At 69.6% G+C, this 13,710-nt stretch overlaps 2 protein-coding genes and 1 long non-coding RNA gene across 3 annotated transcripts; all 3 read right to left on the reverse strand.

Moving 5' to 3' along the window:
* Positions 1-88: 88 nt before the first annotated feature.
* Positions 89-1,361, reverse strand: LOC118258790 (uncharacterized). Its single transcript, XR_007709156.1, has 3 exons — positions 1,309-1,361; positions 1,001-1,145; positions 89-640 (listed from the first exon to the last, which is right to left on the reverse strand). It is a non-coding gene; the product is annotated as an uncharacterized LOC118258790 (long non-coding RNA).
* A 1,062-nt stretch (positions 1,362-2,423) lies between these two features.
* On the reverse strand, positions 2,424-4,889 carry EBI3 (Epstein-Barr virus induced 3). The gene is made up of 7 exons (XM_035567796.2): positions 4,756-4,889; positions 4,486-4,588; positions 3,838-4,062; positions 3,614-3,731; positions 3,325-3,497; positions 2,862-3,022; positions 2,424-2,737 (listed from the first exon to the last, which is right to left on the reverse strand). Exons 2-7 carry the CDS (start codon positions 4,562-4,564, stop codon positions 2,585-2,587), a joined length of 909 nt encoding a protein of 302 aa, XP_035423689.1. The 5' UTR covers positions 4,565-4,588; positions 4,756-4,889; the 3' UTR covers positions 2,424-2,584.
* Positions 4,890-5,494: 605 nt separating this feature from the next.
* On the reverse strand, positions 5,495-12,770 carry ANKRD24 (ankyrin repeat domain 24). Its single transcript, XM_050715640.1, is given in 18 exon segments — positions 5,495-5,866; positions 5,868-6,136; positions 6,501-7,721; positions 7,800-7,921; positions 8,025-8,097; positions 8,180-8,278; positions 8,372-8,416; positions 8,507-8,611; positions 9,054-9,146; positions 9,310-9,335; positions 9,791-9,978; positions 10,065-10,171; positions 10,410-10,480; positions 10,565-10,622; positions 10,878-10,942; positions 11,253-11,341; positions 11,439-11,569; positions 12,604-12,770. Coding segments are annotated over 18 exon segments (3,000 nt in total). The 5' UTR covers positions 12,673-12,770; the 3' UTR covers positions 5,495-5,697.
* Positions 12,771-13,710: the final 940 nt, after the last annotated feature.

Below are 13,710 nucleotides of genomic sequence, written 5' to 3' on the forward strand. Positions count from 1 at the left end.
TTCGGGCGCACGGGGCTGCCGCACAGCGCCCGGCGTGGACCCTGCTCCCCTGGACCCTGCACAAAGGGACCGCAACCACCGCCAGGAGTGCAAGCAAGCAAAGCCGTCTCTTTATTAACTCCCGCGTGTAACTCCCTCCCGGGAGGGAGGCTGCTGCAGGGCTCGGCCCCTTCCCCTGGGGCACCTCGGAGGTCAGGCCCGGAGCAGCTTTCGTTTGTCCATCCCGTGGGCAGCGGTCAGCTCCTGGGCCGCAGGAAGCAGAAAATAAGGAAAAGGGAGCAGGACGCAAGCAGAGATGGAAAAGGGCAGAGCCGGCGGGACAGGGATATGGTGGGAAACCACGGGGAAGGCGGCAGGACAGGGAGAGAAAGAGAGGGAGGAGGAGACAGCAAAAGGAAGAGCAGGGATGGGGAAGGGGAAAGAGAGGGGGGCAGAGAAGGACAGGGACCAGGACAGTGAAACAGAGACAGACGGGCAGGGAGCAGGACACCAGCAGGGCCAGCCAGGCTTCAGCACCTTCACGGGATTGTTCAGCTCTTCCTCTTCCCTCTCCTTCTGCACCCGTTTCTCCTCTCCCTCCAAGAGCTTCTCAGCTCGGGAGCCGTGGGGTGTCCCCGCTCCATGGCTGCGTTCTCAGGACCTAAGGGAAAAGCAAGGCAGCAAAGTCACTGTAGTGGGGTAACTGCTCCCGTCATCCCGTGCCCCGCTCACTTGTGGCCACTTCCAGAGCCGCAGGCAAACACTTCCCGACTTCGTCCCCCCCAAGGGCAGCCAGCCAGCCTCAGCCCCTCGTCCCGCTCCCGAGGCCGTGCCCCTGCGCCCTGCTACGGGCGGCTGAGACGCTGCGCAGCTACAGACTGACACAAAGAGGGGAGAGAGCAGCAGCACGCGCTCTGATTCGGCCTCCGCCGGATTTGGCAGCCCTTTCCCCACGAGGCGCGGGTAGGCCCCGTGCCCCCAGCCCGTGCGGCCTCCCCAGGCCGCCCGCAGGACACTTCACCTTGAAAGTGATCTCCGCCAGGCACCGCGTGCGTTTGACGTAGAAGAGGAATATGGGAAGTCCCGAGTACACCTCATTCTGAACGGCCTCCTTACGGGCCTTAAGCTTCTTCCCCTTAGAGATGCGCTCACTGCACGCCCCGCGACTAAAAAAAGAGAAAGAGAAGTCCACGACGCATCATTAGCGGAGAACAAAAAGACCGAGAAAAGTCCAAGCGATTTTCAGGCTGTGTCAACCCCGATTCTGAGCAACGGTTATTTTCTCCTTTGGAAATTTAGTGCCTACCCTGCAAACAACCCCAGCCTCACCCAGGGCCTCTCTTCCCCTCATCCCCTTCCTCCTGGGCTGCGTCACCGCTCAGCAGCCGCCAGCAGCGGATCCTCTGCGGCGAGCGGCGGATAAATGACCCCCGTGCCCCCGGCCCCCCAGAAGCCCCCGAGACCTCCCTGACCCCACTAGAACCTTCCCCGGGACCCCCAAACCCCCCCGAGACCCCCCCGAGACCCCCGGGACCCTCCTCGGGAACCCCCTGGGACCTCCAATACCCCCCAAGGCCCCCCCAGGGCCCCCCCAAAACCCCCCCAAGACCTCCCCGACCCCCCTGGGACCCTCCCCAGGAACTCCCCGGGGCCCTCAAAAACCCCCAAACCCCCCCGGACTCCCCCGAGGCCCCCCCAAACCCCCCGGACCCACCTCAGCGCCCCCCAACCCCCCCCCGGGCTCCGCCGCCGCCCCCTCCGCGCCCGGTGCGCCGCCGCACTCGACCCCCCATCGCCTCCCGAGACTTCCGGTTTTACAGCCCCGCCCCCCTCCTCGCCGCTCATTGGTTGCCGCGGCGAGTTCTCGCTTGTTATAGGCTGTCCCCGCCGCCTATCATCGGGCCCCGCCCTCACCGCCTCCTGGGCCCTGTGCAACCGCCAAGAGCTCCCCCCCTGCACCCGAGGCTGGGAGCGAAGGTTCCGGGGTTGGAACGGGCCGGGCCCGGGGGGTTGCACCGGAGCGGGGGCGCTGGGACCGGGGGGGGCGGCCTGGAGGCGACCTGAGGCCCGGTTCAGCCCATGGAGAGCGGCCACGGGGGCCCTCCGAGCCCTGGGGGGGGGGCATACGGGCCCTGGAGGGCTGTACGGACCAGTCTGGGCTATAGGGACCAGGCTCTGGGGGCCTGGGGACCAGTACAGGCCCTCCACAGGGACCAGTTCAGGCTCTACGGGGGGGCTGGGGACCAGTCTGGGCCCTCCACTGGGACCAGTCCAGGCTCTGGGGACCCATCCAGACCCTCCATAGGGACCATTCCCTGCCATAGGAGCTCCTTGGAGCCCCCCCGGCCCCAGCAGATGCCCCCCTTTCCCCACGCGGTGCCAGCCCAGCCCAGCGCCCCGCAGCGTTTGCCCCCTGCGGCCGGCACAAGGACCAGCAAAGAATGTCACGGGGCCGAGGCCAGAGCCTCAAGATGGTTTATTGCCTCTTCACGGCCAGCCAGGGGGCTCTGCTGGCTTCTGAGGGGCACGGGGATAGAGCGAACGGGGTGTGTGGGGTCCCTGAGGAGGAGCAGGGGGGGACCCGACGCCGGCCCCGCTCTGCCTCTCACGGCTCCGTCCAGGGCGTCCCCGAGGCCGGCAGGCTCCAGGCGCTGAACTCCCCGTAGTCCGTGAAGTCCTTGGCAGCCACCTGGATGCGGTGCAGGGTGCCGGGCCGCACCCCCGTCAGGGTGTAGGACGTCTGTTCGTAGGGCCCGATCTGGAAGCAGAGCAGAGTTAGGGGCGGCCACGTCCCGGCCCCGGGGAGGGCAGCACGGGGCGCAGCCTCGCTCAGGGATCCGTCCCTGGGCTTTGCCGCGGTTTATCGCGGTTTGTGGAGGTACCGTTCTGGTGACAGAGCCCTCCCGCGCGTAGCGGATGCGGTACTTGAGCGGGAAGTACTCCGGGAAGGGCCAAGACCCCGGCGGGCTCCACTCCAGCAGCAATTTCTTGGTCTCCCCGGGGATGGGCGAGACCCGCAGGTCCTCGGGAGGGTCCGGCTTTACTGAGGGTGCGGGGAGACAATAAATGGGTGAGATGCAGGCTGGGGGGGGGACAGGAGACCAGCATGGGGCCACTGGGGTCAGGGACATGCATCCACCAGCCCAGAGAGGTAGCCTGAGCCCCAGCAACTTGTTGCACGGATGTTTTTGCATCAAATTCAGAGGAAAAGCCCCGAGACCCACAACCAAAGCAATCCCCGGGGCTGGATCGGCCCCAGCGGTGCTGCTCAGGGGTTAAGCACTGGGGGGGCTGCAGGGGGCTGCGGGGTGCCGAGGTTTTGGGGTCGGCGCCGGCAGCACTCACTGATGTTCTCCACCAGGAAAGGCAGGAGGCTCGAGGCGGTGCCCAGCGCGTTGGTGGCCGTCACGTTCAGCACGTAGGGGGTGAGGGAGAACATCTGCAGGTCCCCGAAGGAGCAGCTCCGCGGCCCCGTGCGGACGCACTCGTTGCTCCCCGCGGCCCCCCACACGCCGTGCCTGGGGGGGGGGGGATGAAGGGGGCAGCTGGGCGAGGGGCTCTTGCCCTGCCTCGTAGCCCCCCCTCGGGGCTCCGGCACGGGTTTGGGGGGGCTCAGCCGGGGCTTGGGTCTCACCTGTAGGTGGCCACGAAGTCGGTGTCCAGCAGCGGCTCGGGGGCAAGGAGCCAGGAGCAGTTGACAGCCTGCGGGTAGCTGATGGCCCAGCACTCCACGGCGGGCAGCGCGGGGGGATCTGGGGCAGGGGGGGAGCCGGTGGTCACCCCGCTGCCGGTCTCTCCCCCCTTGGGGTGGGGGTCCCCAGCCGGCAGCGGGGTTCCCAGGGGGTTGGGGTCACTCACAGCCCAGCCGCAGGCAGATTCTGGCCCAGGTCTCACCGGTGCCGGGGTGGTGGCAGCTGTAGTGGCCCTCGTGGGCCAGGCTGGCGTTGGGGAGGGCCAGCCCCGGGGCAGGATACGTCCCTAGGGCTGTCCCCCCCCGGCGCCACTCGGCGGGCCTCCCCGCGGCAGCCGGGCACCGCAGCAGCACCTCCGTGCCCAGGGCGCCGTGCTGCAGGGCACAGGGGCCTGGGGGACAAGGCAGTGGGCAGGGGCTGCGCCCGTTGTCACATCTCCCCCCCCCCCCCAAAAAAAAATCCCCTGCCACCCCCCGTGGGCCCCAGCTGGGGCAGGGGATGGTCGGGGGGCTGTGGCGTGAAGGGTCTGGGCCCCCCAGCTCCATCCCCAGCACCCCTCCTCAGTCGCTGTCCTCGGTCCCCCCTTGTCACCCCAATCTCCCCGTGTCCCCATACCCCTGTCCCTGGCTGCCCCATCAATCTGCCCGTGGTCTCCTCTACGCCTCCACCCCGCTCGGTGGCCCTACATCTCCCCCCCACCGCTCCCAGTCTGCCCAGTCCCACGGTCCCCACTCCCCCCAGATCCCCCCATACTTCCAACCCCCGTCCCCCACGCCCCCAAGCCGCCGTCCCCGTTGTTCCCATCCCCTCGTACCTCCGTCCCCGGTGTCCCCTGCCGTGTAGGGAGCAGCGCAGGCGGGTGCCACAAAAGCCACCACCCAAAGCCACTTCATGTCGGGGCGCCGCAGCGAAGGGACCTGTGGGGGCAGCAGGACGGTGACCCCACGGCAGGCGGCAGCGGGGACAAACGGGGCCTGGGGTGTCCCTGGCACCCTCCCCAGGGACAGCATCCCACAGCTGGGGGTCCGAACCCGCCCGCAGGCCGCGCTATATGGCCGTGCCTCAGTTTCCCCTCCAGCCTCACCGCACGCCCGGGGGACGGGGGAAGCTTTCTCGCCGCAGTGGCCGGATCCTGCTGCCAGGAAGGAGGAGGGAGCGGAGGCGGGAGCGAAAGCGCCCTGTGTGACCGGGGTTTCCCACGGGGGCCCGCAGCCACCCCTGCGGTCCCGTGCCCGGAATCGGGGTTTCGGGCTGGGGAAGCGGACGGCGGTGCTTGGACGGCCGCCGCCTCCCGGGATGCCTGGGCAGGGGCTGTCCCCCAGAGAAACCCCAAAACCCTGCCGGGGGGGACCAGCACCGGGCTCCCCACCTCGACCACTCACACCCACGCCACAGCACGTTGCCACCCGTGCCCCCAGCCCCACGGGGACCCCCCCCCAGTCCCCTGTCACGCTCACTGCCACGGGGCCAGAGGCTCCGTCAGCGCCCGGCGCGGGAAGCCGCAGCCCCGGCCGGCCTCAGCCCGCTTCCTCGCGCAGGAAACGCTGCTCCTGGGCGGGGGGGACCCGCAGGCCAGGAGAGCCCCGCAGGCATCCCTGCCTGCCCCAGGACCCGGAGCAGTGTCATTTTTTTTTTTTGCCCTCGGCCACGAGGATTTCGACCCTTCCCACCCCACTCCTTCCTTCGTGCTGACCCGTTCCCATTTTGGGGTGATCACGGCATCGAATCCCCGGTGTCCCCAACTCCGCCGATGTCCCCTACATCCCGCAGCACCTGCGTCTCTGTGCCCGTCCTCACCCCCCCGAGACGAGCCATGATGTTAATGTGAATATAAATACTTTATTGCTACTGTGCTGGGGTGTGGGGGGGCTAGCACGGGGCCCCCCGGGGCCGGGTGAGTGTCGGGGTGCGTGTGCCAGCATCGGGGTGCTGCCCGGAGAAGCAAAAGGGCCGCGGGGGGTGTGAGCAGGGGCCTGGCCCCCCCGGCTGGGTCGCTGGCTGTCCCGCGGGGTTCGTCGGCGGGGGCTCATCTGCCCTGCTCCTGCAGCCGCTGCATCTTCAGGATCTGGCACAGGAGCCTCTGCACGTCCTCGTCCATGTGGCCCTGGGACAGAGAGAAGGGACCTCGGGGTCCTGCCACCCGCGTGCGTGTCCCCGACCCCCCGCAGCCCCGTCCCCTGCCCACCTGCACGGCGTAGAGCAGGTGGCTCCGGTACAGCGCGACCACCTTGCTGTGCCGCATCTCTGCCTCCTGCGGGAGAGGAGCGGGCGTGAGCAGGGGGCCGGGGCTGCGAGGAGCCCGCCGGACACACGCGCCCTGCGCCCACCGCCAGCTTCTCCTCCAGGGCGCGGATCCTGGACTGCATCGCCGCGGCGTCGGGGGGCGGCTGCGGCGCTCCTCGGGGCTCGGGGAGGGCATTGAGGGCCTCCTTCAGCCTGAAGACCTCCTTGGAGAGCTCGGTGATCTGGGCAGCACGCGGGGGTTACGGGGAGGCAGGGGGCTCCCAGCCCCATCTCCCCCGGGGTCCTCCCGTGGCCGTGCCTGCCGCCACCCCCGGGTGTCCCCCGCTGGGGCAGGGGCAGAGCCGGGGCTTTCCCACCTCGCCTCCCGCTTCTGCCCCTGGTTTCAGTCTCAGCTTTGGGAGGGGAAAAGGGGAAGAGCCAGGAGGGCAGCGAGCGTGCACCCAGCGCTGCAGTCTGCGTGTTTGCACGTGCGTGTGTCTGTGCACATCAGCGGGGGCACGTGGGCGAGCTGCTGAGCTCAGAGCACTGCCCCCATCCCCGGGAGACCCCCACAAACCCCCCCACCCCCTCCTCCCCGTCCCCTACCTTCCTGTCCCTGTCCCTGACCAGCCGGGCCGAGTCCTCGGCGTGGCTGTGGAGGTCCCGCAGGCGCCGCGCCTCCTCCCGCGCCTCCGCCAGCTGCTGCTGCGCGGCCGCCAGGCGCTCCTCGGCCGCCTGCCGCTCGCTCTTCATGAACAGCGCCTGCCGCTGCACCCGGAAAACCTCCTCGCACGTCTTCTCGTGCCGCCGCGTCAGCTCGGCCAGCCGCTGGGCCAGCGCGGCCGCCTCGGCCTGCAGCTCGGCCCGCGCCGCCTCGTGCTCCCCGCGCGGCACCGCCGCCGCCAGCGCGGCCTCCAGCCTGGCCGCCTCGCGCCCCTTGGCCTCCGCCGCCGCCTCCAGCCGGGCCGCCCGCTCCCGCAGGGCTCGCGCCTGCTCCTCCAGCGCCGCCGTGGCCCGAGCGTGCTCCTCCGGCGGCACCCGGCCCTCGGCCTCCGCCTGCGCCCGCCGCAGCCTCGCCAGGACCTCCTCGTGCTCCCGGCGCCCCACGGGCCGGGCGGCCAGCTGCTCCCGCAGGGCCGTCAGCTCGGCCTCCCTGCGGCCCAGCGCCTCCCGCAGCTGCCCCAGCTGGGCCGTCACCTCCCCGTGCTGCCGCACCAGCTCCGCCACCCGCTGCTCCAGCACGCCCGGCTCCGGCTCGGGGCCGCCGGCCGCCCTCCAGTCCCGTGTCTTGGCCTCCAGCTCGCACCGCAGGGCCTCCGCCGCCGCCTCCGCCCGGCTGCAGCGCTCCAGCAGGGCCGCCTTCTCCTGCGATGCCTCCTCCAGGGAGGCCCCCAGCGAGGCCGTGGCCTCCTCAGCTTTGACATCGGCCTCCAGGCGGGCCTGCAGCTCCCGCAGCCGCTGCTCGCGCTCCTCCAGCGCTGCCTGCGCCTGCTGCAGGGCTGCCCGGGCCTCCGCCAGCTCGGCACCGTCCTGCTGGGCAGCGGAGGGAGGCTGCTGGTGAGGCACCAGCGCCGCTTTGCACTTGCACTGGGGCTGGGGCAGCTCCTCGTTGAGCCCCTGCACCGTGCTCCCCTTGCTGCCAGGCTCCGAGGCTGGGGTCGGCCTCTCGTGCTCTGCCTCCTCCGTCCCGGCCAGGCCCTGCGGTGCCGCCGTGCCCTGCGCCCGCAGCCGCTCCAGCTCCCGTTTGAGGGAGTAGTAGAGGCTGGCGGGCACCAAGTCCCCCGGGGTGGACGGCTCGCTCTCATCCCGCTCCAAGTTCTCCAGGACCTGCCAAGGGGATGGTGAGGCCGCCAGGAGACCGAGGGAGGCAGGGAGGGAGGGATGGGCAGGCGGCTGGGGACTTGCCTGTATTTTCTCCCTCAGCTCCTTGTTCTGCACGGTGAGGGACTGCACCTGGCCCTGCAGCGTGGCCAGCAGCTCCTCGGCCGAGGGGCTCAGGGTCTTCTTGGAGAGCAGCAGCTCTGCCCCTGCGCGGCACGTGGTGCTGGTGCCGTGCCCACCGCGTCCCCGCTCCTCCCCGCGCGGGGCCGCCTCCCCGGGGGGGGTCTCAGGAGGCCACCGGGGTCCTACCTGGGAACTCGAGCAGCTCTCCCTCCTCGTCCTGCAGCGTCTCGATGTCATAGCTCGTGTTCTCCTTCTCATTCTGGGGGTGCGGAGCGGGGGGTGTCGGCTGCTGCCCACCCTGCCCCGGCCCCCCGGCGCCGCCAGCCGCTGCCCGTGCCCACCTCCAGCGAGGACAAGCGGCTCTGCAGAGCCTCCACCTCCTTGCCCAGCCGCTCCTTCTCGTTGTCCCGCGCTGCCAGCCGCTGCTCCAGCTCCTGGATCTGCAGGGCAGGACTCCCTTCGCTCCCACCAGAGTCCTAATGGCACCAGGACCCCTCGGATGAGGCCGCCCACGACCTCCGCGCTGGCCTCACCTGCTTCTCCATGGAGCGAAGGGAGCCCTTGTCCAGCTCTGCCTGCTAGCGGGACACGGAGAGACGACGGGGAGGGCTAAATGCTGCTCCCACCCCCCCCGCCCCTCCGCTCCCCGGCGATGCGGTCGCACCTACCTCCCGTCGCTGCTTCTCCTGCTGCTCCAAGCCCCGGATCTTCTGCAGGAACTGCGCCCGCTCCTGCCGCAGCCTCACGATCTCCTCGTAGGCATCCCGGTCTTCCTGCGGGCGAGCGGCAGCCGAGCCTCAGGGCACGACGGTGCCGGCCCCTTCCCTGTCACCGTCCCCCTCCCATGTCCCCGACGTGGCCCCGCTCCTGCCCGTCCTCACCCCCCGGGCCTGAGACCACCTGGACGCGGTGGCAGCTCTCCAGGTGCCACCACGAGCAGACCACGCTCCGGGCTGTGCAGGGTGCTCCTTGTCACCAGGGGGAGAAGGAAAGGCTCCGCCAGGGCACGGGGACTCCCTCGAGGCCAGCACGGCCCCCTGGGCACGCTGCTCAGGGGTGTTTTGGGCCCCCAGGGAGCTGGTGGCCCCCGCACAGCCCCCCGGGAGGGCAAAACCAGAGGGGTTCCCCTGAATGGGCCACAGTTGAGGTGCCCTGCGCCCGCCGTGCTGGCTGCGGACACGGAGCTAAGCCCTGCCGAGAGGGACCCAGTCTTACCGGACTGGGGGTGCCCGGGGGAGGCAGGGGGGCCTTCCTCTTCCTCGGGGTGCTGCTCTTCTCTCTGCCCGCCGACTGGCTTGGCGAAGACGTCTGCAGAGACACCGTGGCGGAGGGGATGTCACATCGAAGGTGGCCTCCCTCCTTTCTGACCCATTGCCGTGCCGGAGAGCCCCGGGCCCCCTGGGGACCCCCGCCAGGAGCTGAGGGCTGGGGCCAGGCCAGCCAGGAGGGGGGCAGCCCGGCGGGCCCTTACCCGCGACGTCTGCTCGGTGGTCTCCTCTTCCGCGGGGCAGAGCGGGAGGAAAGGGAAATCAGGGAGGTCTGGGGAGCGCGTAGCCACGGATACACACGAGAACGGTGTGCATGCACGGGGCACACGCAGACGGTGCACACGCATGTACAGGTACGGGGATGTGCACGGGTGTGCAGTGGCGGGGATGCACACGTGTGCAGACAGGGGACTCGTGCCCACAGGTATGCACATGCAGACACCAGGAGAAGCACGCTTGCTGTACACACGCCTGTGCTTGCACACGTGTGAACAAGCATGCACGAACATGTGCAGACACCGCGACAGGCAACGGAGGCTCAGCACCACCTCCCAGCCTTCCGCTGGCGGCACCATGGTCGAAACCACCCCCGGCGCATGGCAAAAAGGGGGAAAATGGCTGAAAACACCTCCGTGGGCCCATCCTCTGCGGACGTGGAGCACCAGGGCAGCACGGCAGCCTTACCGCTGGCCCAGGACCGGCGCTGAGCAGCCTCTTGCAGGAAGTGCTGGATGAGAGCATTGCCCGTGGCCAGCCCGTAGTGCGCGGCGTCGTGGCCCGTGGAGTCCACCGCAGCCACCCGCGCGCCCGCGTTGACCAGCACCTCCACCGTCTCCACGCTGCCGTTCTCGCAGGCCAGCATCAGGGCTGTCCTGAGCAGTGGGAGGAGAGGTGAGGGGCCCAGCCCCTCTTTTTCCCCTCCATTTCCACCCCCAGTGCCCCCCCAGCACAGACTCACTTGCCCTGCAGGTCGCGGCTGTTGGCGGCCGCCCCGCGGTGCAGCAGGTAGCGGCACAGCTCCGAGTGGCTCATCTTGGCGGCGAGCAGCAGCGGCGTGGAGCCCTCCTGGGCAGGGCAAGGTTGGGTGAGGGGGGCTGCGGGGACAATGCCTGGATCCCCTCCAGCGTGGGGCATCCCACTGCTGTTATCTCATTGGTTTCTACCTCCCGCTTTTGCCGTGTGCGTGCATGGCACGCAGTTTTCCCCTGGGGACCCCGGGTGCTGCAACCCCAGGGGGGCAACCCCGGCCTGGAGTTTCGCTGCTCTGAAAAGCATCACGGGGTGAGGAACAAGGCGATCTCACCTTGTCCTTGACGTTCAAAGGAGCCTTGAAGTCGCAGAGGATCTCTGAGCACGAGATGCAGCCGCTGACCGCTGGGGAGAAGGAGAAGGACGGAGGCTGAGCGCCGCCTCGCGCGGGGCCGCGAGCAGCACGGGGCTGGCACCGTCCCCGCTCACCTGCGTGGTGCAGCGCCGTCCGGCCGCTGCTGTCAGCCACGTCCACGGGGCAGGAGGCCTGAGGGAGAGAGCCTGCGTTACAGCGGGATCCGGGACAGGCAAACGGGCTGCCCGCGGGAATGCAGCTCCTTGGCGTGGTCGGAGGGCTGAGCAGGATTGCCCCGAACCACAGGCAGAGCTGGGAACCGCCACGCTGCCCAGCGCCACCACCGAGGGTGAGAGGGCAGAGAGGGCACCTCGCCGGGGCTGCCCTCGGGGCTGAGCGTGGCACGACCTCCTCCCTGCCTCCCTGCCTCCGTCGCGGCCCCGGTACCTGCAGCAGCTTGCTGACGCACTGCGGGTGGCCGTGCTTGGACGCCAGGTGCAGGGCGGTGTAACCTGGGGACAGGGGGACGGGGGGACGGGTCAGGAGACAGACACGGGGCGGGGGCAGAGGGGGGCGGCGGGGGGACAGACGGATAGGCACGCAGGAAGACCCACGGGGCTGGGGCTGAATAGGAACGAGACGCCCCCGACAGCACCCGCAGTCACCGCTCGAGTCCCCGGAGAAAGCTGGGACAGTTTGCACTCCGCGTGGCCGTCACCTCTGTCCCCTCAGCCTCAGCACCATGCAGAAGGGGGAGAAGGAGCAGAGGGCCCTGAGGGGGCCCTGGCGTTAGCCAGGGGTGCGTGGCGGCTGCGCCCTCACCCGAGCTGTCCTTGGTCATGGCATCCACGCCGTGAGCCAGCATGGCTTCGAGGCAGTCCACGTTCCCCCGCATGGCAGCCAGGTGGAACCTGCGGCAGGACCCGGGGCTGTCAGACCCAAACCGACCCAAATCCGTGACCCCTGGCCCCAGCCCCTGGTGCCCTGGGGACGCCGGCCGGTGCTTACGCAGATTTGCCCTCCGAGTCCAGCTTGGTGGGGACCAGGCCCTTGCGGACGAGGAGAGACGTCACCCTCCCGGCATCGTTGTAGTCCACGGCTTGCAGGAGCTTTTCATCGTTCTTGGTCCAGTCCTGACTCTGTAACGAAGCCGAGGCGAGGCTGTGATGCCCAGGGGCAGGCAGGACGGTGGGCTGGGGGGGGGTGTGCCTCCCCTCGCCCCCTCCCCTGCTGTCTCCCACCCCTCCCCATCCCTTGGGGTGCCTCTCTCTGGACTTCGCCGGGTGCTGCGGTGTCTGGTGTGCCGCGTGGAGGGTTTAGCTGGGAGAGCCGCCTGGGAGGGGGACCCCCTTCAGCCTCCCCAGTTTGCCGCTCACAGAATGGGGAATTAACAGAGCTGCCCCTGTTTGGCTCGGGATGGGCCAGGATTTGGGAACGACACGATGCTTCCTGATCGCCCCTGCCCCGGGGGTTTTCTCCTGCCATCCCGCTAACCGCAGCCAGCACCCATGGGTGCCTGAGCCCCATCCCTGCCCGGGTCTCCCCGCTGGGCTCGCAGCCTCTTCCCAGCCCTGCTGTGCTCCCAGACGAAGAAGGGGGCAAGTCGGGGGGAGTGGGGCTGGCGGTGAGCGCAGGTCCCCTGGGATGGCTCCAGCTGCCGCTGCTGCCCCTGCTCCTGAGCAGAACCGGGGCAAGGTGGGGGTTTGTTGCCCCAGAGGTCCTCTGTGTCTCCCCCCCGACCCAGAGAAGAGCCCGCAGCGGGGCAGGACCAGCGTGGGAAGCCCCGGGCTCGCCCCACAGCCTGTGACGACAACCCAGGGCTCGGCTGCAGCAGGGGAGGCAGGAAATGGATGTCACCCCCTGGGAGCCGCTCGCATCCTGCCCCTGGCCAGCACCAGGCAGGGACCCTGTGCCACTGCAAGCCCCCTCACCCTGTGTGGCCAGGGGACCCCGCCGTGGGGTGCTGAACAAAGCCGTCTCCCGGGGTTACTGGGCAAACCGGGAGCGTGGCGCCCTCCCCTTTGTCGTGCAAGGACAAAGCGGCTCGGAGAGGGCACAGCGGGGCCGTGGGGACGGGGCTGGGGACGGACGGGGTCCAGCTGGGGTGGGGGCGACGTGTCTTACCCCAAAGCACGGGACCGAAGGGGAGCGGGGACGGAGGGCAGGGACGTACCGCAAAGGAGGCAGCGGCACAGAGGCAGATCTGCTTCATGGTGCTGAGCAGGAGGCGGCGGGCGGCCATGCATCCCTCGCCCCCCGCCTGGGCGACGGCTGGACGGGGCTTCAGGATGGGGACCCCGGAGCCCAGCTCGGTCCAGCACCGCCGCCCGGGTGGGGGCCGGGTCCTGCCGCAGTGGGAGCCAGGGAACGCCTCCCCTCCGTCCCTCCGTCCCTCCTTCCTTCCTTCCCTCCTTCCTTCCCTCCCTCCTTCCCTCCCTCCGCAGCACTCAGAGCTCGCAGCATCCCCACATCCCTGCCAGGGAGCAGGTACCAAGGTCCCACACCAGGGACCAGCACCCAGACTGGTCCCGGTTAGACTGGGAAGGCGGGGGGGGGTTGGGAGAGGGCAGTTCTCCCACCCTGTGCCCAAAGTGAGCCAAGGGTGCACCCCAAACCCAAGGGGTGAGCATCCTCCCACTGCCCAGATCCTGCTCCCCAAGGATGTAGGACCCTCTCCCTGCCCTGGGGGGCACAGACTTACCTCCCAGCTCTGGGGCCAAGAGGGGTGGGCAGAACCCTCCGTCTGCATCTCAGGGGACCCCCCGCAAGGAAGGAACCCCAAAATACGAAGGGTTCCCAGGCACCTGTCCCAGAAAAGCCCTGGGGACGGCAGGACCGAAGGAGCCCCTCACCCCCCAACAGCAGTGTCCAGGGCAGCGTGGGGAAACCGAGGCGCGGAGCACCCAGAGCACAGCACCGTCACCCCAGCACGGAGGACGGTGCCAGCCTGGTGCTCAATAATTCAGGAGCATCGGCTCGCTGCCTCCAAGGTGGGAACCCAATCCGTCCGTGGCAGCTAGAAAGCTGGCAGCCACCCCCGCATCCCTGGGGACAGGAACGGGGACAGGACCCGGGACCCGCTTCCCTCTCCCTGGTGTTGCCGTCCCCTCCTCTGCTCCGTGGGTGCTGGGGGCACCCGTGGGTGCAGCGGGAGACCGGCTTCACCAGCCACGGTGGCACTGCTGACCTCCGTGGGGCTGCTGTCCCCATGTCTCAGGGCAGGTCTCCGTGTTCCCCTACCCCCTGGAGACTTGGAATACCCCGGGGCAGGTCCCTGTTT

This window comes from Cygnus atratus, chromosome 26 (assembly GCF_013377495.2).
Source record: "Cygnus atratus isolate AKBS03 ecotype Queensland, Australia chromosome 26, CAtr_DNAZoo_HiC_assembly, whole genome shotgun sequence".
NCBI lineage: Eukaryota > Metazoa > Chordata > Aves > Anseriformes > Anatidae > Cygnus > Cygnus atratus.